At 42.9% G+C, this 27,500-nt stretch overlaps 1 protein-coding gene and 1 long non-coding RNA gene across 2 annotated transcripts; one reads left to right on the top strand and one right to left on the bottom strand.

The window, feature by feature from the left end:
- The first annotated feature begins 14 nt into the window (after positions 1–14).
- Positions 15–12,852, top strand: LOC120861964. Its single transcript, XR_005720664.1, has 2 exons — positions 15–224; positions 12,334–12,852. It is a non-coding gene; the product is annotated as an uncharacterized LOC120861964 (long non-coding RNA).
- Positions 3,074–27,057, bottom strand: LAP3 (leucine aminopeptidase 3). The gene is made up of 13 exons (XM_040237899.1): positions 26,852–27,057; positions 24,341–24,456; positions 22,980–23,034; positions 22,414–22,519; positions 21,150–21,309; positions 19,618–19,782; positions 16,950–17,108; positions 12,415–12,539; positions 11,163–11,251; positions 10,226–10,328; positions 5,967–6,046; positions 4,085–4,194; positions 3,074–3,635 (listed from the first exon to the last, which is right to left on the bottom strand). The coding sequence occupies exons 1-13, from the start codon at positions 26,951–26,953 to the stop codon at positions 3,446–3,448; spliced, it is 1,560 nt and encodes a 519-aa protein (XP_040093833.1). The 5' UTR covers positions 26,954–27,057; the 3' UTR covers positions 3,074–3,445.
- Between the last annotated feature and the right edge of the window lie 443 nt (positions 27,058–27,500).

Raw genomic sequence — 27,500 nt, 5'->3', positions numbered from 1 at the left:
CGTGACGCAGCTGGTCATGTGACAGTGTCTCGGGCGTGTTGGCGTCTGTTTTAATGTCCGGGAAACCTTTCGTTTGGCGCTTTATTTCCAGCCTCACAGGCAACCTGGCTTTTACTTTTGTTTTTTTGTTTTTTAACCTTGAGAATTGAAGGCTAGGATTTAACACAGTTGTGTGGAGAGGAGAATCACTAAGTACAGCGGAGCGCGTCCTCCTGCGGAGTCAGGTATTCCTGTACCAGTCCCGCCTTCGCTCTCAACTCCTGAAACTGCTTTGGCCCTGGCGCTTTCTCTGGGCTCAGTTTTACCCATTGGTAGAGGGGAGGTGCGCATTCATCCCGCAGACATTTATTGAGAGTTTCACTGTGTGCCACTTACAATCCAGTCACTGGGGATGTAGCGGGAATAAACTGGAAAAATGTCCCCTGAATTCCTTCTGGGGAGATACAGATAACAAAACGGCTTAATATTGTTGAGGCCCCCTGTCTATGTGCTGGGCGCTATTTGCTTTAGATATTTATGGTTACATTAAATAAAGTCACTATGCTAGTTTTTAAAAAACATTTGCTTATTCATCTTTTCAGAAGCTAAATACTTTTTCACTATATTTAACTTTATAGTTATCCAGTTCATTTGTTGAGTCATCTGTGAACCAGGTTCTATTTAATGATCTGGGGGTTACAGTAATCACCCCAACTTTCTGCTTTCGGAGAGTTTACCGTTGCTTTGTGGGAGAGGGACGGATAAGCATGTACATATATAGAGTGATATCATGTAGAGATAATTGTCAAGAAGGAAACTAAAGCCCAGTAAGGGGATGACTCCCTGGAGGAGGCATGGCAACCCACTCCAGTATTCTTGCCTGGAGAATCCCCAAGGATAGACACGCCTGGCAGGCTATAGTCCATGGGGTGACAAAGAGTTGGACACGACTAAAACAGCTTGGCAATCCTTGAACATTTTTGAGGACTCCAAATGTTTTTGTTTACATGAGGTATGTTGGGCAATATTTACCTATTAAAAAGGTAAGCATTAAAACTGAGACTTTAAAAATATATATTGGTGTAAAAATAAGCCTGTTATATGATAACAAATGTTCTAATTAAAAATGTAACCATTTTATAAAACAAAAAATAGAATGAAAACATTTTGCATTTTACTCTTGGGTTTCCAATGGCCATAGGGCTACTTGAAGTCTAGATTTCGTAACTTCAGTGATCTTTTAACACTGTTGTGTTCTAAACCACTACTCTCTTGGATTTGCTGCTGTCTGAAGCCATGCCTCTCTGCAAGCCATGCCTTGTCCTTAGTGATTCAGATGCAGATTACACCACCTGTCAATGGAAGTTTTAAGGATCTGCCAAGGTTTTCTGAATACTCGGTAGCCAGATGCACCAGCAATGAGAACTAAATTTCATCTCAGCAATATTAGGTAAGCACAGGAATACGGTCATTCTGTTTGTATCCCACACACTAGTAAACACAAAAGTTCTATTTTTTTTAATTTATAAAAAGTTTTAATAACAAAAATTCTATTTTTAAATTTATATTCTTTTATTTATAAAAAGCCTTTGATAGGCTTCTATCAAATCCCGACTTGGTCTTCTGAATCGTATAGAAGAAATCTAAATGTTTTTCCTTTCACAAGCCAGTAGTTCCCCATCATTTCCATCTTTCCTGCTGAAGTAGCTTCTGGATATGGATGCCCAGAGAAACCTGTTTACACACTATTCCTAATTTTAATCAAATTTAAATTCATGTTTTTTATTAACATGGATATGCATATCCCTTTCTATAAGCCAGTTTAGACACAGTATACCCATTTAATAATATAAAGAAGGCAGAGCACTCAAGAATTGATGCGTTTGAACTGTGGTTGCTCCCTTGGACAGCAAGATCAAACCAGTTAATCCTAAAGGAAATTAACCCTGAATATTCACTGGCAGGTCTGATGCCAAGGCTCCAATACTTGGCCACCTGAGGCGATGAGCCAACTCATTAGAAAAGACCCTGATGCTGGAGAAGATTGAGGGCAGAAGAGGGGTAACAGGATGAGATGGTTGGATGGCATCACTACTCAACAGGCATGAATTTGAGCAAATTCTGACTGAATAACCACCACCATCCATTTACATATCAAGTTTTTAAAATAGTTCAGTTCAGTCTCTCAGTCGTGTCTCTTTGTGACCCTATGAATCGCAGCATGCCAGGCCTCCCTGTCCATCACCAACTCCCGGAGTTCACTCAAGCTCATGTCCATTGAGTCGGTGATGCCATCCAGCCCTCATCCTCTGTCGTCCCCTTCTCCTCCTGTCCCCAATCCCTCCCATCATTAGAGTCTTTTCCAATGAGTCAGCTCTTCGCATGAGGTGGCCAAAGTACTGGAGTTTCAGCTTCAGCATCAGTCCTTCCAATGAACACCCAGGACTGATATCCTTTAGAATGCACTGGTTGGATCTCCTTGCAGTCCAGGGGACTCTCAAGGTTCTCAAAATGACTCTAATTAAAAAAAAAAAAAATCTCAAACATTTTCAAAGTCGAAAAAAGATACTTTTTTTGGATAACTTGATTCACTCAATACAAATGTAGAAAAGAGAGCTTTCTTCTAAATCTGCACAAATGGAATTTTGATTGGTTGCAGTTCCAGGTGGTGGAAGTAGTTTACCCTTTGACAGTCCCTTTTATGGCCCTCTTATTTCAGTTATTTCAAATAAATTCCACATCCATTCAAGTCCCGGGAGTGAAAGCAAGCATTACAGTGAAACAATTGAGAATGCCAGCTCTGGAGGCAGACTGGGCTTAAATTTCTGCTGTCCCACTTCTTAGCTTGGTGACATCACTGGCACATTACTAACCCTCTCGTGTCTCATTTTCCTCATCTATAATGTGGGGGTAATGGTACCTGACTCACAAATTTATCACTAAGTACCCCAAAGTTATTAACATTGAGAAAATACATTATTCACCATATCCCAATTTAATTACTTAGTTTATGTAACACAGCCAGAAGAGACAAATTATATGAATAGCATCACTGGGTTTTATAGTAGTAAAAGTGAATATGAGAGCCACACCAGAGAGCACCGAAAGTTGGATTTATTGTTTCTGACAATTGCACAGCAACTTTTAGTTTGTTCATATTCTCAGCATCACAAACCTGAAATACAATTTTGCTTCTCAATTAAAAACATATACTGTGAAAAGTGATTAGCTTTTAAAAATCATCATTTTATAGACTATCTTAAAAATCTTTGCCAAGTAAGATACTAGCTTTACCTTTATAAATCTCTGCATAAAATGAAAAATCAAGGCATACAAATTTCATTTCGTTCTGTTTTTAAATACCATCTTTTGTTTCCCTTAAAAGATTTTTATCTATTCATTCAAAAGTATTCTGAAGTTCCACTGTCCATTTAAGACAGAATGAAGGCATTTTAGAGCATCTGAACTAAGCACTGTCTTGACTGAACCGCAACAGGAATTCAATCAGGGTCCTTGTGGGCCTCCCCGCCATGCCTTTGCGAAGATAAGGAACCTCATCTTTGTTGGTCATCACACCTGCTATATCTAAATGTGCCCACTTAGGATGAGTCACAAATTCTTTCAGGAATGCTGCAGCTGTACATGCTCCTGCAGATCTGCAGAGAAAGACAAAAATCAACATCTAACGCCACTAAATGTACACTGAATGTTCTATTAAGATCCTCCCTTTTTGCTAAGTGGCTTCTATGACTAGAGAGCAAAGTCAAGCCAATGAGACCTTTAAAGAAGTTAACTCAGAAATCAATACCTATCTTTAGACACAGTTTTAAGCTTAAAGGATAAATTCTTTTTCCTGTGTAATAACCATATTGTCCATCTCCTTCCCTTATCATTTGCTTAAAATGACCTTTAGATTTGAAAATGCAAAAACTGAGAACCAGTTGGGAAACATCTTGAAAATAAGAGACAGAAATTAGTGCTTATGAGCACTACATTGAAAAGAAACTGGATACCTAAACCTTTGTGAAAGGAGATTAAAACTGAAAATGCTCATTTTAGCAAATGATGATTGTAAAAATGTACTTTTATAGCTTATTTTACATACCTATATTTTCCAATGTTATTAACATCAGCAAGTTGGCAATCTATAACCTGTCTTGTGTAATGTTCAAAGAGAGGCATCCTCCAGACACGGTCTCCTGTTTCAATGCTGGCCTAGAGAACAAATAGGTATGATAGTTGGCAGAACAGATGAAGCAGCTTCTGACCTGTTATTCTAAAACATGACAAATACAACAGATTCTAGAATTATTTTAATTAATTAAAAAGCTTAAGAATTACAGAAGAAGCCAGGAATGCTATAGAACAGTCCTACAAATTTGTAGGGCATTTGCTGAAATTATCAAACTAATATTATGGGTCTCAGTTTAAATGAATAAGCTGGTATCCTATAGTGCAGACAGGCTTTGCTGGTTTGATTAGGGTGAACTAGTCTTCATGGTGTTTGTGGCCTTGGTGTGCCTAGAACTGCACTACTAAAGGCAAGATACTAAGATAAGGTGACCTCATTAATTCATGTCATTTACACATTCATTCATTCATTCATTCATCCATCCATCATCTGTTGATGGATGCTAAACACCAACGGGTTGGGGATCTAAAGATACTTAATATCTGAGTCATCAAAGGGCCTAAAGGCTAGTAGGAGAAATGGGTAAAGGTTGTTTTGATACACTGTGGTCAACGGAAAAAGCCAAAAGTGAAAAGTCAGGAAGCAGCAATGTAAGCTGTTATTTTGAGACTCCAGAAGAATAACTAACAGAAGAATCCATCAAGGGTTGAAAGTGACTACCTCCAGGAAGAGAGGGTATATAGGCTGTATAAACTGCTGACTGTTATTTCAATGTTTATGATAGAGAGGGACAGTGTGTGCCCGGTACAGAGGAGGGGAGAGGCCCCACATACTACCTGGAAGGAGATAACAGGGCTGAGTTTCTCCCAGAGGCTGGAGATGATAGAGAGGGGGCTTCACAATGGCAAGATGACAGAAGTGAAAGGGAAGCAGTTTAGAGTGGAAGAGAAGTTTAGGACCTTAAACCATATCAAGAAACAATGTATTCAGGAACCTTTTGTATTTGTCCCTGCTGGTACACAGTAAGCTCCCATTAATTACTTGTTGAAAGAATGAGGTCCCAGATGGAGTTGTTTCATAGCCAAGTGAATGCACAGGGCCTGGGGCTCAGAATGGACAGTAGCCAGAGAGGTGCCAGCTCAAGCCATGGGAATAGACGGGATTCCTGGTGAACACTGCAGAGTAAGAGCGTGAGGTCCAGGACTGAAGTCAACCAAAGGGCCAGACAAAGGAAAAAGCTGGCCAAGGAGGCTGAAACAGAAGTCGTCAAGAAAGGAAACCAGAAGAGAAGATCACTGTGGAAGCCAGGAGCAGGGTGTCACCAAGAGGCCAGAAGTACACGCTGCCTCTGGATAAGCTAAGGGAGGCCAACAGAGCGGTGTCACTGGGGAAAGCTGATGGCAGTGAAGAGTGTAGGGGTGGTGATAGGAAACTGCTGTTTGGAAGAGGCTGCTGTGAAAGGGCTGGGAGGAGGTGCAGAGCACCGCAGCAGAAACTGTCCTCCTCACTGTCCAGTTAGGAACCCGAGCAAGCCCTATTTACATACTACTATTTGACTCATGACATGTGTTCATTAAAAGGCCATTCCTTCTTTTACAAAGCTGTCCTCATACCCTTTTCTACATCAGGGATATTTTTAAGTCATTTTCACTTCATTCTGAGAAGGAATGTGGCATCATATTTATCATTTTTAAATATTTATAGAAAAGCACATTGAATCGAGTTTATGGAATCATTTCAAAGACAATTCTACAACATAAAAATCCCTGTAACTCAGGGTTGAAGAAATACAGCATTCTAAGGCTAGAGGAATGAAATCACCTCCGTAATTCAGGTGTTTCTGTGTTATTCTTACCTCAAATAGTTTGTTCCACAGCCAAGAAGAGTTGGTAAAGACCCCAGTGGCTCCAGACCCCAAAGCTATGTCCATGGCACCTGCAGGACACAGCCCTTCAGCTCAGCATCCGGCCTCTTCTGGCGAGATGGGTTTCTCTACTGTGCAGGCCAAAACTTTAGCCTTTAACCCTATTTTAATGTCTCCCTCATTTTCAAAAAAGATGATGTTGGCAAATCCTTACTGTATATATTTAATAGCTTTTTAGTTTCTCAAGTTAGAATTCACCTTCAATTATTAAGGAAAATGCAAAAAAGCAAACAGCAAATATCACCAATTATCTTATCCCAGGGATAACCATTACATATTTTTAATATTTCTTTCCAAATTTCTTCTAAAAACAAAAACCCATAACTAACACCACACTGTACATGTCCAAGTACACGTTCTTACTCTTATGCTTTAAATGTTTAGTCTTCTTTTATAAACAAATTCATTAGAAGTGTTCTTAATGATTTTATAAGTCCACTGTGTAGAGGTAATGGCCTACCTCATTTTATTACACTCCATTTTACTGCAATTTGAAGATACTGCATTTTTCACACATTGGAAGGTTTGTGGCAATCCTATGTCAAGTAAGCCTATCAGAGCCATTTTCCTAAAGCATTTGTTCACTTTGTGTCTCTGTCACATTTTGGTAATTCCTGCAATATTTGGAACTTTTTCACTTATTTGTTACTGTAATCTGTGATCAGTGTTCTCTGAGTTACCACTGAGATGCACAGAAGGTTTAAAAGATGGTTAATTAGCACTTTTCAGCAATAAAGTATTGTTGAATTAAGATATGTACATTGTATTTTTAGACATTATGCTACTGCAAACATAACAGTGACCGGTATGTAAAAGCCCGTGATTCTGCATGACATTTGGGCAACTCTGTTCAGGTCATTTGTTCCTTGGGCTTTTGTTACTCTACCTCCCAATTATCTCTCAAACCTATCCATTTCCCTTCACCATGGCTACCACCATCATCTACCACTGGACTATGGTAATAGTTTTTAAAAAAAATGTACTGTCAAAAACTTCAAATACACACAAAGCAAAGAGAATAATATAATGGACATACAAGTACCCATTAACCATCATCAATGATTGTCAAGCCATGGGCAAACTTGTTTCACCTGCACTCCTAGATGCAACAAATACTACTGAAGTCAAACACGCTCACTCTTAACACACACACCTACACATCTAGAGTCAATAACCACACACTGCTCACCAGCCCACCTGGCCTGCCAGCCTCTCCTTGGTCCCTCTCCCTTGTGGTTGGCACACTGTTGGCCGAGGACCCTTTCGCAGAGCAAACTATCTCACAGTCCCCACTCATAGCTTCCTGCTGCACTTGGCTGCAGACTAAATCCCGCATCACGCCAAGGCCAGCAGCGCACTGGTGCCTACCAGGACGTGGGTCCCAAGTGTCTTGACCCCGCCACACTCTGTTCCTCTCTGTCCTGTTTATCACTGCCCCCACACCCCAACCTTGAGGGGTGCCTTCTGTGGGATGCTCTTCCTTCCTCCACCCAGTGATGCCTCCTCCTTCAGACTCCAGCTCAAGCAGCACTTCTCACAGTGCCTGACTTCCCGTACCAAATTCCCAGATACACAGGCTCTCACAAACTCCTTTTAACTTGGCTCCTCTATGCTGGTCAGTGTGATGACCGCTGACTGCCACTGGCCAAAGGATGTGGGCCTCACCTCTGTATGTCCCACCTCCATATTCCCAGCCACTCACAGGAATTAAATAGGGGCCAACTGAGTCAATAACTATTCATGACACCTACCACATCCCAGATACTATGGTGGGTGCTGGTTACTCACTGCCTGTGGTCTGTCTATATGACTGGGGGTGATACATGTTCAGTTACACATACACACTCATGAATGCTTTACTTTTCAAGTTAGTGACCTTTACTTTTCAAGTTAGTGACCTTTTCTGTATTTATTCACTTGTCCTTAAAACATTCCTATCAACTCCACAAGAACCTTCCATCAGTGTTTGAATTTCTCAGAGAGAAGATAAGCACTGGCCACAAACAAGAATGTGATCTGATATCCTCTCTTAAAGGAAGAGAAAATGGGAGACATAAATATTTACTGTGATCCAACAGGCACTAGAGATGATTTCATTACATATCTCAGAAAACAATTATTTTCTACCCAATCACAGAACTAGTACCACCACCAATTTCAGAAGTACCATTAATGGGGGCATTCTTCCCATTTTCTTTTACAAGGCACTTTTAAAGCTGTATTAAACACTAACTCATCTATGCTACCAGAATTTCTCAGAGTATAGAAGAAACATCAAAGCTCCAAGGAAGGTGCTGAAGTTACTACTCTCATTCCATCCTAAGCACAGGCATTAAGAAAACGAGAGGTACCATGACTGAATGGCACCCACTGAGCAGCCACTGCTCCTACAGTCTGCTACAGGCCTGCTCTTTAAAGGTCAATAATATCAGTCCAGTGTGTGCCAAGCCAGGCGCAACCACCTGTATCATCTCATTTAATTTTCACAGGCAACCACACCCCGCCCCCGCCCCTGCCAATGAGGTGCTATTATACCACTTTTACAGATGAGACCACTTAGACACTATCAAAGTCACGTGCTCTTAAGAGGCAGCACAAATTTTAAAATGAGGTCTTTTCTCTCTAAAAACTTCTGTTCTTTCTCCTGCTAGGAACTCCGGTTGGAAACGTTCTCACCCTCCCCTTTGAATCCCAGCTCCTGGAACTCAAAAGGTGCTCAATCAGTATTTGGGGAACTAAAGCGAATCATCAAGAGCCTTCAGTGAGGACAACGGCTGGGGTGACCTGAAGGCTCACCTATCAGGCTGCCCTTAGTAATACAGATCCAACTTTCACACCCTCTCATACCCCCAAGCTTGGGGAAAAAAAAGATGGGGAAGGGGCGGGGAGGTACTGTGACTCCTCATTTAGAGAAAGGGAGTACTACCACCCGCCTCAGCATTGCACCTCAAACACCAGCCCTAGAACCTCCGTTGTTCAGCTTTAAGTGTTTACTAAACTGAACAGAGACAGAAGACCATAAAAATACTATAACACCAGCTTAAAAAAAAAGGAGTCTTTAGCAGATGAATCTATGGACTATTGTTAGAATCACATGAAAAAGAAACATGAACTGATTTCCTGTTAAAGGCTCCCATGACCAGGAGAATTAAAATCAAAGATGAAAATGATCTGAATTTTAATCTTAAAAGAGCTAGAGACACAGTGAATCCCTAAAGTAAACTGTTGGATGAAAGATTATAGACATTGAGCTTTTGCAATAAGGTGATGACCACTGTCATCCCTTTAGACATTTACCACTACCCCACAGAGCTGGTGGTCTAGCCTGTCGCATGCCAGCACTATATTAAAAGAGGCTTTTCAGAAACTCCTTTCAATCTTCAAAACTCTGAGAGGTAAACAGACTTGTCCCCACGCACTGATGTTTGAGGGTGTCAGGGAACCAGCCCAAGGTTGGTGGACTAGGAAGTAGCCCATCTGGGAGTCATCCCCGTGTTGGCCTTAAAGTCAACATGCTTCACACAGCAAACACATTACATAGCCCTGTCTCTGATACATGACCCTGCCATTCCCACCCCTCACCCCAGTGTTTTTATTTCTGTATAAACTCAAATACGAAAGTTCAGAAAACACTCTGGGGCCAAACACTCTTTTGCACCTCATGGACTGCGGCCTGCCAGGTTCCTTGGTCCATGGCATTTCCCAGGCAAGGATACTGGAGTGGGTTACCATTTCCTTCTCCAGGGAATCTTCCTGACCCAGGGATATAACCTGAGTCTCCTGCTTTGGCAGATGATTCTTTACCACTGAGCTACTTGGGTAGCCCATCATGATTAATAAAAGCAAATACTGAGTTGGGAATTTATCACTGATCTTTTCTGAGCTGTATCAAATGGCAACCGTAACAGAAAACATTGCTTTGTATCATTTTGAGCTGTCACTGTGGATGGGCTGATCTGATCCACTTGTTCTTTTTTTTAAAGTATAGCCTGGGATGTTTTGAAACCACAAACCTAAGATTCAAAGCAGTTTACAACTGCAGGATAATTCTTTTGGTGAAAGATCTTTGAATACAAATGGAGCTTGCCAGATTTCAGCAAAATAATGAATGCCCTGAGTACAATGTGTGCACTCGAAGGCAACAAATGAGACTTTCTTCAGACAAAAGCAGGAAAAGCACACTGTCTGACCTGTCAGGGTGGCGGCATTAATGATGACCTTTGGGTTAAAACTGTGAGCGTAGCAGAGTGCATCGGCCAGGATGAGTCTCCCCTCAGCATCGGTGTTATCCACCTGCAAAGAGGAAGGTCAAAAGACTAAAAGGATAAGATGATACAAACAATGAATACAAAATCTAGACACTCAGAGCAGTGTTCAATTTAGAAGTATAAAAACGCTGCTGTGATGTTCGTCATAAATTATAAAAAATATACTACCATTAAAATAGGAATATATTTACTCTGAAGAGCAAATATAATTTAATAATCCCTGTATCAGAGCTGATGACCAAATGCTGATGACTTTGGAGGCTGAAATAAAGAGAAGTGTCTAGTTCACATTACCATTACGTTTATAACAGGAGGGGGAAACTATCAAGATTTTCAAAAACAAAAAGGTGAAGGAGTTGAAGAAAGATACACTAAAGCAGCAGCCTGGATCTCCAGACCAGAAAACTTGCAACTGCAGCAACTGCAGCTATATTAGATATATTTCCTCTTTTAAATAGGCTTCGTTGTTATGTGTAGTGCATGCATGCATGTGCCCAGCGAAGGACCTGCCGCCACCTCCCCAGATGCAGTGCCCATGATGCAGGACCTGTTTTCTTCTCAAACACTTTGCTAAATGGAAAAAGTTACCACATCAAAGGTGTATCCGGAAAACAGCTTGTACTTTTCCCGCTTTGCCCTGCTGGTTGCAAATTCATAAGCTGTGTGTATAGCATACAGAAAGTAGGGGAACAGTAGGGTAGGGAAAACAATCTTAAAATTCCCATAAAGAAATAGCTTTGACTGCACAAAAAGCTACTCATAATAAAGGTACTGCCCTTCCCTAAATGGGGCCCGCACTCTGCACCCATTCAAGGCAAGGAATGGCAAAACTCAGAGGCTGTGTCTTCCACCTACAAACCTGTATGGTCTTCCCATTCTTGGCTCTAACAACATCCCCAGGCTTGTTGGCCTTCCCACTGGGCATATTTTCACAAAGAGGAGCCAAACCTGTTTTTTTTTTTTAAAAAAAAAAAAAAAAAAAAAAGAATACATGAAGGAACATGGAGTGTGCTACGTCCAAACATGCCACCCATGGGACTGAGGTCATAGCGGACCCTCAACAGATGCCAGTCACAGACATTACCTTGACTAAATATTTGAGTTTAGCATCACCAATGACTCAGGTGGCATTATGTGCACCAGTGACAGGAAGCACACATCACTCTTTCCAAAGAAGTCTAATTCTACCATGAAGAAATAACCAAACAAATCCGAATTGTAGAATATCACAAGATAAGCTTGAACCTTTAAAAACTTCCAAGAAAGGGGCAAAAAAGGACGTGAGGCGGGAATAGGTTCTGGAGTAAAGAAAATTAAAGGGACAGGATGACTACATGCAAGGGGTGATCCTTGAGTGGCTCCAAGATTTCAAAACCAAATAGAAATAAATGCTTGTGTATATAACACACACATAAAACTAACATTTTCTGGACAACTGGGCAGTTTGAATTTGGTTACCGTATCAATCCCTGGGAATGATAATGGTATTATCATTACACAGAATGTCTCTGTTCTCAGGAAATACAAGCAGAAGCATGCAGGGGTGACATATCATGATGTCTGTGACTCACTTGTCAGACAGACCTGGACCACACTCCAACTTTCTCGTGCAATGGAGATGACACTGGGCAAGCCAATTCAATCTTAGTCCCAACCTCCAGGTCCCCCTCTGACCCGTGACAAACCTCCAGCATTGTGTCTGGCATTCTGAACTACAAAAATCGCTGCTGCAAATGGAGGATTTTTTCCGTCCCAAGCACTTTTTCTGCATGTCAAGGCGTTTAATCGGCTGCAACCCTATGAGATAATCACTACCCTACTTATCGGGCATTTTCGGTTGGAGTAAACTGCAAACTTGACATTATGTGCCCCTGACTGCTAACCACATTTTGCAGAAGTAAAACAATCAATTCTAGTTACTGCCCATAATACAAAATACATTTAACTCTGCCAGTTAAGACAACACTTAGCTAAACAAAGAGCTTCTGCCTGATGAAAACCATTTAAAAACCATTTCTTGATCTTTTCAGATTAAAGGAAACCATGTTTGTTGTCTCCATTCTACCACCTGACTGGATTCTAGAAGCTCTCCAAGACAGCCGCCCACACACCTACGATGTTGATGGGCAGGTCGAGCTTGGCAGCAGACACGATGGCTGAACAGATAGTGGCAGCTCCTCCCATGTCGGCCCTCATGAGGTCCATGTTTGCAGCAGCCTTGATGGAGATGCCACCACTGGGGGAAAAGGACAATGTGCCATGTTAAGAGCAAACGAGGGGGCTAGAAGCACTCTTAAAAAGTGTGGAGTGAACTAGCTCATAGAAGCACCAAGAAATTTCCAAATTGAGAATCTGAATGATTTCACCATTTAAAAAGATAATATTGTGGTTTTTATAAAAGACACAAAGTAATTGCAGAAATACAGGGGGTTGGGGGGGGTGGTATCTTGGTTCATTTTATTTCCATCCGAATGAAATGTTAGCATTGCCACTGGAAACATTACTACATCATACAGTCAACGCTGCTTAAATCCTGTCTGAGCTCTGGACACTCATGTAGATTTGTCTTTACAGCAAATTTTATGAATTGATCAACTTATTGAACCTGAAGGTCACAAGCTGTTAGGGAAAACAGACAAGTTCACAAAAGACTGGGAGGATCCCCTTTCAACTCCTAGGAAGACTGACAGACCCAAAGTACACCAGATCTTGCAGATAGCAAAATACAACCCAAAGCCTTGAGACAGTGCCTAAACACAGGGGCAGAGAAAGGTTTCCATCCACAAGAAACCCAGGCCACTGCCCAACAGACTTCTGGAACCAACAAGTGACTTCTCCGCTTCTGGTTTATAGGAACCCAGGACGACTTACTTCACAGGCTGGGCAAGGAGGCAGGGGCTCTGACTTTGATCTCTAATTGGATTGTGCTGCTGACCTGCCCTGGTGAGAGAGTCTCAACTCCTTGCTCTGACATCTGCTCAACTTCGAAATCAGGCCCTAATTCTCACTCACCTCCAAAGCACGTGACAGTTAGATGGTTGTCATTTACACACCTAGAATTAAAGATTATCCATTGGCTCAGAATAACAAAAGTACATTCCTGGTCCAAGAAGTCCAGAGATAACCCCATGGGGGCAAGGGGAGCACACTGGTCCTTCTATCTATTTTTAGGCTGCTTCCACTCAGGGGGTTCCACTCTTATAGAGGACTATCATTCCAAATAACCACCAGTTATCTGTGTTTACTTTTTAGATTCCCCTCCAATCCATCCATTGTTTTTTCTCCTACATCCATCCTCGTTGAGGCGCCCACCATCGATGATTCAGATGCTTGCTAGCTCCTATATATCCAAATGTCCTACAGCAGTCTTACCCTTTCACTTTATTACCCATAAAACTAAGAAATGTTTACAAGTAGATAAAAAAAAAGATAAGCAGAAGAACCTCAAATGCTTTTTGGAAGTATATATAAAAATTCAAAATAGATCACAGCCTTAAAGCCTAAAACCTAAAGACTTACTGAAGAACACAAATACTTGGCATAGATAATAATTTCTTAAACATGGCAGAAAAAAGTATAAACTATAAAATCTAAAATTGCTAACTATACCTCACTGCAAATAAAAACTGCTCTTCAAAAGACACCACTTTAAAGGATATATATCTGGAATATATATTTTAAAAAACATATAACTCGGTAAGACAAACACTCGTATATGTGTTTTGCCAAGGGCAAAAGACTTGAAGAGATACTTCACTAAAGAAGACGTACCAATGGCTAATAAGCACATTTTTAAAATGCTAAACATCATTAGTTAGAGAAACGCAAAAGAACAAAAGAATGTGCCCTTGCAGTCATGCCCGACTCTTTGCGACCCCATGGACTGTAGCCTACCAGGCTCCTCTGCCCATGGGATTTTCCAGGCAATACTCCCTGAGTGACTAGAACTAGAAAGACAGACACCATGAAGTGCTGCAGAGGACAGGGAACAACTAGAACCCGGTACACCAGTGGAGGGAATGCAATGTGGTATAACCCCTTGGAAAAGTGTGGTAGTTTCTTGTAAAGTTAAGCATGTAGTTATTATACAACTCAGCCCTCCTCTCCTAGGTATTTAACTAAGAGGAAGATAAACACATCCACACAAAGGCTTACAGATCATGCTGGGTTTTATAATTAATAACTCAAAACTAGGACAACCCAAATTTCCCTCAAGAACGATTGGATAAACAAATGCTGGTACTTCCCTACAATGGAATATGACCAACAACATGGTTAAATCTCAAAGATAATATGCTGAGAAAGAGGCTGGTCTTTTATTAAAAGAGTCCATGTAAATGAATTTCTGGAAGAGGCAAAAGTAACCTACAATAACAGATAGATGACCAGTCATCTGAGGTGGGGGTGAGAAAGGGGATGAGTGCAAAAGAGCACTCTCCAAAATTCCCAAGGGAGTTTTGGGGGCCTTTGAGAAATGTTTTATTTTCATGATAGAGGTGGTTGTTGCAGGGGTGCACACATTTGTTAAGCTCACTATACTGAACACTTAATGGGTGAAAACTGAACTTAATGGGTGAACTTGACTGTAAATATATATATTTCTAATGTCATTCTTTCCCTCTGCTAGACACCCTTCAGTTACTTTCAACTGTTTAAAGTCCAAAATCTAACCAGATCCAGAACAACCCAGTTTCTGCCTACCTCTCCAGCTGTGCCTCGACCCCTGCCCCAGTCATATGGTATCGTGGCAGCCCTGGCATTTTTTTCAGTACTAGGAATTTCCCCTCTTTCCTCCCATCCACAGCCTTCACCTGGCTCTTTCCCTGACCTCCCCACAGAACTAACTCCCTTATCCTTCACATCTTAAGCTAAAAATGTCACTTCTTCTAGGAAGCTTCTCTAAACCAAAAAGACTAGGTTGAGCGTCCTTGCTAAATATCCCCATAACAGAAAGTTGAAATACAGATTTAAATCAACAAACAACTTCACCCTGAGCATAAAAGTTTTGCATTGACATTACCCCAATGATAGTATAAAACTGTCACAATTAGCAAGACATTTAAGAACAACTTTCATTCTCTGATTTTTATTTGCTGTAATGTTTCATTTATTTTTATTTTATTTTTGGCTGTGCCATGGGACTTGTGGGATCTTAGTTCCCTGACCAGGGGCTGAACCTGGGTCCCACCAGTGAAAGCACTGAGTTCTAACCACTGGACCACCAGGGAATTCTCTGCTGTAGTGTTTTATAAAACACACTTTAATACAACAGTAGATGCATATGATATAAACATATATGCATATTTTTCAATGGTATGAGCTCCAATCTTTTACTGATGGGCCACATAATGATCATCTGGAGACCAATGCTTTAAATGAGAGAAAGTGAACCACTGAAAGGGAAACACAGGAGGCACTGCAGTCTGCCAGAAGACCACTCTGGCGGTCAGATCTGCCCAGGACAGAGGCATCGCAGTACCTAGAAACTCTCTTGCAAGGGCAGGATTCATTCACATTTCAGGTGGAGTTCTTGAATGGGTACAAAAATGTATTAGGGAACATCAAAATTTTATAGATCTTTAGTAGCATTTTCCAAAGCAGTTTCTATGGACCATGATTTCCTGAGATACAAGTTCTCTTCAAAAGGAAATTTAGATTGTTAATTATATTTCATTGTTAATTATATTTCAATTAAAAACAAAAAAGATTTAGAAAACGTTGTGTTCTATACCCCCAAGAAGTACTATAGTTGAAACAAAACAAAATAAAAAACTTATTCGTTTTATCTAACCTAGACTTTTAATCAAGTACTCTTTTTCAAGTCTCACATTTAATTAGCATCCCAGAAACCAGTATTCAGTAGCAAATGCTTTCCATGGGAAATACTGACTCACCATCTTTTCCAACTCAGTTTCTCCCTGGTTGAAATAGCCAGAGTGAGCTTCCATTTCTAAGGAACACTTATGGTTTAAGACAGGGATCCCCACCCTCAGGGATCTAATGCTTCATAAGCTGAGGTGGAGCTGATGTAATAATAAAATACTCAATAAATGTAAGGCTCTTGAACCATCCCCAAACTATCCTCCACCCCCCAGCCCCTCAGTCCATGTCTTCCATGCAATCGGTCCCTGGTGCCAAAAAGGTTGGGGACCACTAGTTTAAGGAGATTAATGAAAGCTAGACTGGCCAGCAAAAAATGTGAGCTGAAGTAAGCAAAGGGAAGACAGCATGATCCACACAGCTGCCTCACCTTATGCAGCTGGAAATTTTAACATCCCTATAGGAGAATCAAAATGTATGGTAGAAATATTTGAAGGCATTTTAAACACACTGCTAAGTTTGATTTCTGACTCTTATTAGTTATGGAGCTTTCAAAAAATCATTTAACCTCTCTGAGTCATGATTGCCTCACCTGCAGAACGTCCACAATGTCTAGCTCCTGGGGTAAGATTAGGGCTAATATATGTAAAATGCCCTAATACAGCCTCTGACACACAGTGTGCATTTTATAAGTGGTGACCTAATACATTTAAAGTAACACATAAAATCTGACCAAACACCATACTTCTGAAGCAAATCACACACCAAATAATACAACTACATACAAAGCATTTACCAAAATACAAAGCATGGATACAGTAAGTACCTGTCAAAGGTAATCCCCTTCCCAACAAACACCAAGGGAGGTTCACTTGCATTGGGACTGCCTTTGTAGTGAATTTCCAGGAAGACTGGAGGCTCTTCGGACCCTTTGGCCACACTTAGAAATGATCCCATTTCCTGTTCCTCAATCCAAGACTTGGGTCTACAAGGCAGGAAATGAAAAATGTAAATACATATTGCTCTATTTCAATAACTTAGAATAAACTCATCTGTGTGTAAAAAACAGTATAACATACAAGCTCTTAAAATATATACATGTTAAGTTCTGAAAATATATACATGTTAATGCTTCAATTATCACCTCCTATCTGCTTTCTGTATATTCCTGGGTCAGTCATTTGATTCTGAATCTGTTTCCTCATCTACAAAAAAAGATTAATGACACCTCCTTTAAAAGATTAGCTGTAGAAAAGACATCTCCATCAAAACATTACTTGTAGAACTATAGAAGAATTCAAGTATGGTATGTAATATGATGTCAGGTAACAGGGCATAGTCAAAGGCTAGGGGCACAAAAGAGCTTTGTATTGATTTCTGGCCACAGTAATTAGGCCAAGGGAAGACTTCTACCCTCCTACAGACAGACCAGAAACAATGTCATTCAAGGAATGCTCCTCTGGCACCTGCCTAGCCAGAGAAGCTAAGCAGGTGAATGAAATTTGTTGAAACTATTAAACTAGAACTTCATCATAGAGAGATGGCCACCCAACTTCAGAGGGAAAAAAATATAAAAATGGAAGGTATGACAATTAAAAGAAACTCACTTCAAAAGAAGCGAGGCTTTATAATGTAGGCATTTTAAATCACAAATCTAGTACCTGATGTTTTATTAAAGTCCTGCCCTTCTGGAAGTACAGTCTGTACTTCTTTGATTTACACCCACCTAACACTAGAGTGAGTTTGATGCAGCTGCCTCAATTTAATAGGTTACGTTCTGCCCACCTGACCTGCCATGTCTGGCTGAGTTCCCTTTGCTCCACCTCAAGCCCTGTGGTTTCCCAAGGCCAGTGCATAGGTGTTTCTGCCCTGCTCTCTCGTCTGTTCACCTCCCTGACTGCTTAGGCACCATTTTTGTTGGCAAACCTTTTCAATTCTTCTGTAACTCTCCCCAGCTCTCTGCTCTTGCAGCACCCCTATACCATTTCCCTTCCTATTTTCCTGCAAAGCCCTCAGTTGTCTGAGGACAAGAACCACTACCATCCATCTTTGTATGCCACGTTCCAGGCGTACAGGAGATGCTGTTACTGTGGCCACACGGACACGATCTGCTGACAAAACATAGCTCTGGTGTCTCCTTAAATAAAACAAGAAGCAGTCTTCACCAAGACACCTTTTTAGAGACTAAACATTGCCACAGAATACACAGCAACCATCCCAGAAATTGTATCAAGCTCCAACACTGCATTTTCTATAGACGACACATTTTCTTTATCTAGATCACAGGAGTTCCCCTGAAAATCATGTGAATTCTAATCAATTAAATAGTGAAGAATCCTTTTAAATGGAAGCACCCTTTATTAGCAACTTTGATAGTAAAGGATTCTTTAGGTGAAGCAAATATCTATCGAGTTACTTTCATTATAAATCCCCAAATACTCAGACTTGGTTAAGATTAGGGGGAGTTCCCAAGGAGGGCAGAAAGCCTAGAGGTGCAGGCTTTTAGCTTCAACAGCAAGACTGCTGACAACAAACCTCAGGACAGCCAGGGAACACCAGCTCGGGTATCTGATCTAGCTAAGGGAATCTACCAGGCAGATTCTCATTCCATGCCAAGAGGGTACATGCTATTCACTTATGTCAAAAAAAGAGAAAAGACAGAAAGAAGTCACCAAAACTAAACACAATATGTACACTCCTCAAAAAGGTAATAGAGTTACAATGCGATCCAATAATTCAATTCCTAGGTACATGCCCAATAGATATGAAAACACATGTCCACACAAAACCCTGTACACAAATGCTCACAGCAGCATTATTTGCAGTCCACAAAGTATGTGCTGTGCTTAGTCACTCAACTCTTTTGCAACCCCGTGGACTGTAGCCTGCCAGGCTCCTCTGTCCATGGGGATTCTCCAGGCAAAAATACTGGAGTGGGTTGCCAGGCCCTTCCCCAGGGGATCTTCCCAACCCAGGGATCAAACCCCACATTGCAGGCAGATTCTTTTATCATCTGGGCCACCAGGGAAGTCCATCCAAAATGTATAAACACCCCAAATGTCTATGAACTGATGGCTGGGGAAAAGGGAAATGAGGAGTGGGTACAAGATTTCTTTTTCAGGGTAATCCAAAATGCTCTAAAATTGACTGTAGTGATGGCAGCACAACTCTGTAAATATACTAGAAATTACTGAATTGTGTATTTTACATGAGTGAATTGCATGTTATATGAATTATATTCCAATAAAGCTGCTACAAAACACATACAAAATGTAGTGTGAAGTCACAACACTGTCAAAAGCAGGCGAGATATGACAGAAATAAATCTCAAACTGAAGAACCCTTACCCCTACTTGTGTGTGGCTGCCAGAGGGTCACTTTACCTCTCTGGTCTCAAGTTAATTCTCTGAATGGTGAGAGAGCTGGATTTTAGGATCTCTGAAGCTCCATCTGGCTCTAGCATCATATGAGTCTATGGTATAATCCTGAATTACCTGATGAAGACGTCTGTTTTACTACTAGCACTTTTGAGATTCTCCTCAACAGTTTCAGCAAATTTGGTTGGCGTCATCTCGTTGGCAGGAGTCTCCATCAAGCGGCGTGCCAGGTTCTGCCCAGAAGCAAAGAGGACGCCTCTCTGCCAGGCCTCCTGGTCCTCGCTGGCAGAAGAAAGCACAAGGTCACCGTCAGACAGCCTCTCCAGAACACTGACCACAGCCCATGAGGAGGGCTCTTACTGAAGACAAACGAAAAGTGATGGATAGAGGGGCCCAAGTTTATTCTTTGTAATCTGAACCAGGGAGGCAGCTGTTATGGTTTATAAAGAGCTGGAGACACTTCCCTGGTGGGTTCAGGGGTTGAGACCATGAGTCTCCACTGCAGGGGGCGCAGGTTTGATCCCTGGTCAGGGAACTAAGGCCCAGCATGCTTCATGGCATGGCCAAAAACAAAAATAAACACCAGAAAACAGGACCCCCACTGAGCCGAGTGAGAGAAGACTTAGAATCCTCTTCTGTATGAAAAAGGGGTTGGCCTGATGGACCTCTGAAGCCCTAAACCTGCCCCCCAATCTGACAGCAGAAGTGTTTGCACAAAGGCCTGAGGGACTGGAGATGAGCTCCTCCTGCTCAGTCCTGCTGGAGAATTGCCAGCTTCCTGCCTTCTCCCTGCCTGGCTCGGGACCCTGAACTCTGACCTGCCGGAAATCAGGGTTGGCTTCAACCTGAAAACAAAGGACGTGGGCCAACTTTCCAGGACCTGGCTTTTTTTCTGCACCACAGGAATTAACACACGTGGTGTGGGCCATGTGCCACACACTTGATGGGTTTTGCCTTTTGATCATAAAAGTCCTATGAGATCTGATTCACAACTCTACTCAACCAAAGAGGAAAATGATTTCTGTCACTTCACTGAGATCACCCAACCAGAAAGTGAGAGCCAGCTTCAAAGCCAGGCTGACGGGTCGCAGGGCCCTCATTTTCACTCACTATATCACAGGTGCCAACAAGACCCCCACTGTCCCCCGCCATGTCTCCTGAGGGTCTCACATTGTGTGCTTCTGAACCCAGAACAGGGCTGGAGTATAAGTGGGGCTCAAAAAATGTGCCCAAAGCGGAGTCTCCCCACCAGACTAGGAGGGCAGGGACCGGATCCCGGCATCTGCTTATTTCTGGCCTTTAGCACAGAGCTCACAGGTGCTAGGTAGATGGAAACAATCTGCATTAAAACCTTCTGGGACCCTTCTGTCATCTTGTCCTATCCCTCCTCAGGGGGCCAACCAGGAACAGTTTCCTAGGAACCAGCAAGCACAGAGAAGGGATCTAGAGAGTCGGAGGAAAACACACCCAGGAGCAGTCAGGAGCAGAAAAGAGGCAGGGTCATCATACTCCTAAACTGGCTAGGGCCATGAGAGAGCCACAGACAAGCCACAAGGCAGTGCCAGATGCTGAAAGGCAGGCAGCTATGTCCAGAAGGCTGTGCCGTCAGCACCCAGGGAATGGACCTGGTCCTCATTTCAAGCCATCACCTTCCATGGAGCTTGGCTGACACTACCACCTTCCTCTTCTGCTTCAGGTCATCATACTCATAGAGCCCGAGCACCGCTCCTTCCGCAGCCGCCTGGGCATCTCCGCAGGGGTCCACCTCCACGGACGGGATCTCCAGGTCCTGAATCTGTCTGCACCCCGCTTCACAGGGCAGAGGAACCAGAAAACTGGAGTCAGTCAGGGATCTCTCAGAGAACAGAAGGCAGAGACTTAGGGTGGGGTCCTGAGAAAACATCAAGATTGGGGTTCAAATCCCGGCCCTGACATTGATCTTTCTGAGCTTTCACTTCTTCCCTTTCCGTACAGTGAGGACATGCACACACCTCACACAGTAGTGGGAGGACAGAATGATGGATAAAATGATTGGTCTCACTCACAAGGAAGTGACCGCTATTACTAGCACCACTTCTGAAACACTAGGGTTCCCTGAGGAAGCATCCCAGTCACTAGAAGCTTGCCAGATTAAAAATGAGAGAGCAATGATGATACTGAAATTATATCCAAGGAACTGAGCAAAGTCCATTATTAACACAGCATTTATTAAGATCAGGTCAGCAAAATCTCCCAAATTAAAGTTATGAAATAATCACCCAACATGAACTTTGAAAGTAAATTTAACAAGCACATATGATATATGTGGGGTCACAGCACAATCCAGCTAATGATACCCGCCTCAGCAGTGTTCAAAGCTTCTTTAACCACAGTCTCCTCGATGAAGGCCTCATCCTGCCACTCAGCTCTCACAGGACCCAAAGGCACCTACTCCAACTCTTCAAACTGTCCATGTGACAAACTGGGACAGGCACACACCTCTGTAACTAGTGATAAATAAGCACCTTGTACTTTGCATCCATTTTCTCTGACTTGTAAATAGTTATGACTCCATGTGATTTAAAAGTGGGGCAACACCACAGATACATTACAAAAAAAGAAAAAAAACAATCTACCCACCAGGACTTTCTGGCAAAAAAAGAGTTCTAAGGCCAATACTGCAAGAGGGAACAAATGGTACTGAAACCCCAGATACAAGCTAAAGAAATATAAAAATGAAATTCCATAACCTAACCTTCTATATCTAAAGTAAGGCCAAGCATGCTGGGTAAGGAAAACAGTATTTGTTGAGAGTTATTTGTATGAATGTGGGAAGGATAATGATGGTAAGAGGACAAAAAGAACTGAGATTGATAATCTTACAGAGTGACCCTTAGGAATCTTTATCAACAGTAAACTTAAAAGTTAAAGAACCTGCAACAGCGGCTCTGATGTTTTCTTTGCCTTCATGCCAGTTCTCCTGTTCATCAATTCCAGCCGTCTTTTTGCCGAGGCCAACCACCACCACACTGGGGAAGTCCTGTTCCAAAAAATACAAAAAGTCAGGCACTTTAATCTTTAAAGCATCCATTTCTAGCAGGAAATGGTATATGACCTTTCACATAACCACCTTAACCTCCGCACAGGACAAAACTCACCAAGAAATTTGGTTGTTTTAATTTTTTTAAGCCCTGACATCTTGGTAAAGTTTTACAACTGCGTGTTGGAAAGGCTGAGTGACGACAATCCTGAGAATGTCTGCTTCTGTAAGACAGGGCTACTGAACCAAGAAAGGCTATAGACTGAGGAATATGAGATGCAGTACTTTTCGACAGCAGTTTGCCTCTTTACAATTTAACTAATGCTTTTGGCTTAATACTAGGATAAAACTAATTCATAATCCCACACACAATTTTCTGTATAATGGTACAGCCAAAGAACTAGGCACATATAGGTGTTCACTGAGGGTTTGCCAAATAAACCTTATCTTCATCTCATACCTCATGTAAACCGTAAAAGGTTCGGGTTTTGCCTGCCTTCAGGGGTGGTCCAGATCTGAAACAAAAAGAAATAGTTGTGTTAAAAATTATAGTTTGCTCTGTCCTCTTGGGAAGTGACATAAACCAACTGTATTATTACAGTGGTCTGATGCTTCTGCAAATTTGTACTTATGTTATCAAAAGCAGAACTCTCTCAGAAATCTCTCAGATTTCTCAGATGCAGCACTTCTAATTCTAGCTCAAAAACTTCCAGATTAGATTTAATGCACTTATTTCAAAACAATGATAGAAAGCAGTGCCATGGGTGGGTAATGCAGAGAAGGCTGACCACTGGATGGAGGCTGACCTCAATCTTAAATCTAATTAAAGATGTAAGGCACCAACCTAAGTGGCTGACTTGACTGCACTGTATTTAGCTTGGAGGATTTTTGCGATTTATCTACAGATGGGATACCAGGCAATTTCCAAACAAAGCAGCTGGCAACACACAATTATAGCCTGAGAACTGGATGCACTGGTACCATGCAGTCAGGAAGGCCAGGCTGTTCTGTACTCATACAGGCTAGCTTTGGGATTAATGAATTAATCAAAGCACTTCAGGGAGCTGTCGAAGGGTAAAGGATTGGTAATTGACAGGGGATGCAAACTCTGTCATCCAATAGTTAGACAGTTATTCTAACTATTAGGCTACACCTATCAGATACTAATAGGTCATCTGCAATTCAAATAAGATGCAGGTGCGATGGCCTATGTTGACAACTGTTTCTGTTAAATTGTGGCCCATAGCTGAGAAGGAGTTGAAATGCAAACCTTTTCCTACCTTCCCCATTCCCTGACTATACCAAGAGTGGTTAGAATCTCAGGCCCCCACCAGATTTACTGAACTGGAATGTGCATTCTAACTACACCCCCAGGCAATTCACAAGTACTTTAAGATCTGAGAAGCCCTTGAAATTCAAAGCTTAAGAAGCAGCCTCCTGAGGCTATCTGATCTAGCCCAGAACAGGCTGTTCTCCCAAAGTGAAGAGGAGTTAAAGAGGTAGAGACATTGGTAGGAAGCAGGTGGGAGGTAGGGTGGGGAGAAATTAACTGAAGCCAGGAGGGTAGACTGAGGAAATCTGGTTCTTTCCAGATCCTTCTGGGTCAGCCTCTCGCAATACCCTGGTGATTTGGTTGAAGTAGCCTGATTTCCCAGAACTGTGAACCACAAAGTACCAATATGCCGTCCACAGACACTTTCACTTTCACCAAGAACATCCTGGCCGGTGTATCTCTGTGCATTTTCCTCCACTAGCACAGAACAGACATTCTCTTTCACTTTCAGGCATTTAAAAAACTGAAATCCAAAGATGAATACGTACATGTTCAAAATTTCTCTCAGCTTTCCAGACACCAATTTATTAAAATTCTCTCCTGCACTTGTAAACTGAGGCGCATCTTCTTCTTTTTCTTTGCTATAGATTCCTAAAACAAGGCCCTGAGAAAAAGAGAAAAAAGGTGTATATGAGTAGATCCCAGAGAGGGACTCCAGGGATCCCAAATTCCAGAAAAAGCTAATCATTTCAACCAAACTGTGTCCCCCTCAAGGACAAAAGAACAAGGCCAAAAAAGCAGCAGGCGCTGAGCAGTCAACTAGACTCATATCCTGCCTATGTGCTTCAAACTCCTGCTAATACAAGAGCCAAATTACTACCTGTCCTGGTCTTAATGGTCCCTCTCAAGAGCTTTCACAACACAGAGGGCTTTTCCTTCACTTTCAAATAAAGAAGAGTAGAAAGGTATTTTAAGAAAACAACTCCCTTTTGTAACCAAGTCTGAACTGAAGGGATTCAGAACACGCCACCCTAAAATATGCCAGTCTGACATATTGATTACTTTGAGGGGCAGGCAGCTAAGAAACAGCAGATGCAGAAATGGGTCTCTGATCTCTCCCCCTTTCTATCCAAAAGCTGGTCATAAAATTTCCTATGAGAAAGTTTCTTTCCTTGTACCAGCAAGAGAACATTCTTATCATCAGAGACTGATAAGATTTGGGAGTCAATACCAAAATGGACCTGTACAAACAAACCTACTAAAAGAACCCTCAGCCTCCCTTAGTTTCCCCCACATATTTCCTAGTCCCTGTCTCTCAACTGACTGCCCCTAGGCTCCGTTGCCTAATCACATTCCCACAATTTCTCATTCTCTGTTTAAAAAGGTTTATAAGCTTTGGGGCCTATAGGCTTCTTCAGGTCTTCTCCCTTTTGAAGACTGGACATATAAAAATATGAAGTAAAACTTGTATGCCTTTCTCTTGTTAATATAATCTGTTTTAGGTCCATTTCATTCTTAGGCTCAGCCCTAGAATCTAGGTGAGTAGAAGTAAGTTTTCCCTCCCTTACAACCTTCAAATGCAAAAATGTGCAATATTCTGGGATACTATCTTGATAAAGCCAAGGGCTGCACTTGCAGATACTAACAAGTTCTCTGGCCAACTCATAGGCTGGAAGAGAGGAAAAGGATGTACCTTCACTGGGAGGGACAGGGACACACAACATTCCATCAGCACTTAGTGGCTTATCCTTTCATCTCCTTGAGCCCCAGACTCCAATCACCCGAAACAAGGAAGTAAACCCAGGAATCACTGTTTACCTCTGCACAGCAATTTATGACTTTAAAAATGTGCTCTGACTTAGGGCACCTCCGTAAGGTGGAAAGAACATGTAGTCTTCCCACTTGACAGATAAGGAAACCGAAACCTGGTCTGACATACTAGCCTGGGGGCAACAGAACTGGGCAAGAATCCAGATGCCTTCCGTCACTGTCCTCTGTATTTCTACAAAATCACACTGGTACTTAGACAAAATCATGTCTTGTCTTTTCTATTAAAAAAAAAAAAAAAGGCTTCCTCTGCTTTGGTAACCTTCCCAGGTTCTAACTTTCCTAAGGCTGCCAACTGCCTGGGGTTCCAGAGAACCAAGCAGGGAACTGATCAGACAGAACACACATGTTACCCGAGCAGGATGGATTTCCATATTACTGAAAATAACAGGGGACAGACCTCTGGTCCCTCGGCCACCCTGAGCTCAAGCCCCATCCAGAATACTACTAGCCAGGGACAGTACTGCTGGCCCTCAAGCCTGACTCCCTCGCGTGTGCTGCTCCCACCGAGCAGTTTCCCCTTTCCAGATCCCCCCACGACCAAATTTTAGTGACCTTCACAATGTTTTGGAGCTCAATTAGGTGGAAGAGGGGTTTCTTCTGCAGGACACTTCTTTTAATCTCACGAACTGACGGATCTCCCTGCAAAGCCCTTTTCCCTAGAGAGACGTTATTTTTCTCTAGAAACCCTTCCAGGTAGTTTACTCCCGGAGAATCTGTGTATTCCTGGCCTTCAACTTCAGCAGAGGAGGGAGGTCCTGGTATGGAACCCGGGGCCAGTGACTATCCGACTCTAGGGCATTTCACCTCACCAATACTTGGGCATCCTCCTAGCTAAGGTGGGAACAATCCTGGCGCGGTCGTTCCCCGGGTTACTGGGAGGATTGAACAAATAGCAAAATAGGGGCACGGTACAGAGTTGGAGCTCAGGTAACGGTAGCTATCTATCTATGGCTATCAATCTCTAGCGCTGAGTTCGGATCCTAGCACTTTCAAGCAAGAGAAGAAGAGCGCGTCCTCCGCACTAGCCTAGTAGAATACTGGGGGGTCTGCAGCCCCGCGCAGCCGGCTGCCTAAGCCGAGCTCGGCAAAATCAAGGTATTGTCTCTTTAGTCGATGTCTGCGACTTGGCTCAGAAGCCCGGGACACCGCGGCCTCGCCCGGCCCCGAAGTCCCCGGCGCCCGTGGGCAGGACTCTCGCGGCGGCCCCAGGGCGAGCCACGGCCTCTCACCTTCGTCATGTCTGCAGCGGCTGGACCGGGTGCCCACAAACGCCTCACGCCCAGATGTCGGACGGCGACTCGCGCGGCAGCCGGAAGAGGCAGCAAGAACATCTTTTCGGCTCTGCCCCCCGTACCGCCCTCCACCGAGCACGTGGCGCCGGGAAGGCGGGCGCGCGCCTAGAAGCCGGGCTTTGGGGAATGGCCTGCGCGCGTCTAGGGGTGGGGCAGGTGCCAAGGGGCGTGGCGTGCGTACGCCATGGGCGCGGCGGGAGGGCGTCAGTGGGCGGGGCTGTCGGGTGAGGGCCAACGCGCTAGCGGACGGACTCGGACCGGGAAGAGTACGCGTGCGCCCAAGGGGCGGGGCGGGGCGGGGCGGGGCGGGGCGGGGCGGGCCGGGTCGACTGGGCGGGGCTGAGATAGAAGCGAGAAGGTAGCAGGCACTGGGGGCCAGCCCTTGCGGACTGAGGCGAAGAGGCGGGGCTCTTGCGGGAGCGCGCAAGAGAGGGGCGGAGTCGCAGTTGTGCTGTACACCAAGGGGCGGGGATGGGGGCGGGGCACTGAGGAGAAAGGTTGCACGTAGCTTTTTAGAGCAGAATTGAAACTGCGTAGTGAAGGCATTCCTACTGAGTTTTTATTGTTTTGCTTTTTTTTGAACTTT

This window comes from Oryx dammah, unplaced genomic scaffold, assembly GCF_014754425.2.
Source record: "Oryx dammah isolate SB20612 unplaced genomic scaffold, SCBI_Odam_1.1 HiC_scaffold_3, whole genome shotgun sequence".
Classification (NCBI taxonomy): Eukaryota; Metazoa; Chordata; class Mammalia; order Artiodactyla; family Bovidae; genus Oryx; species Oryx dammah.
This window is presented reverse-complemented; position numbering and strand designations above follow the sequence as displayed.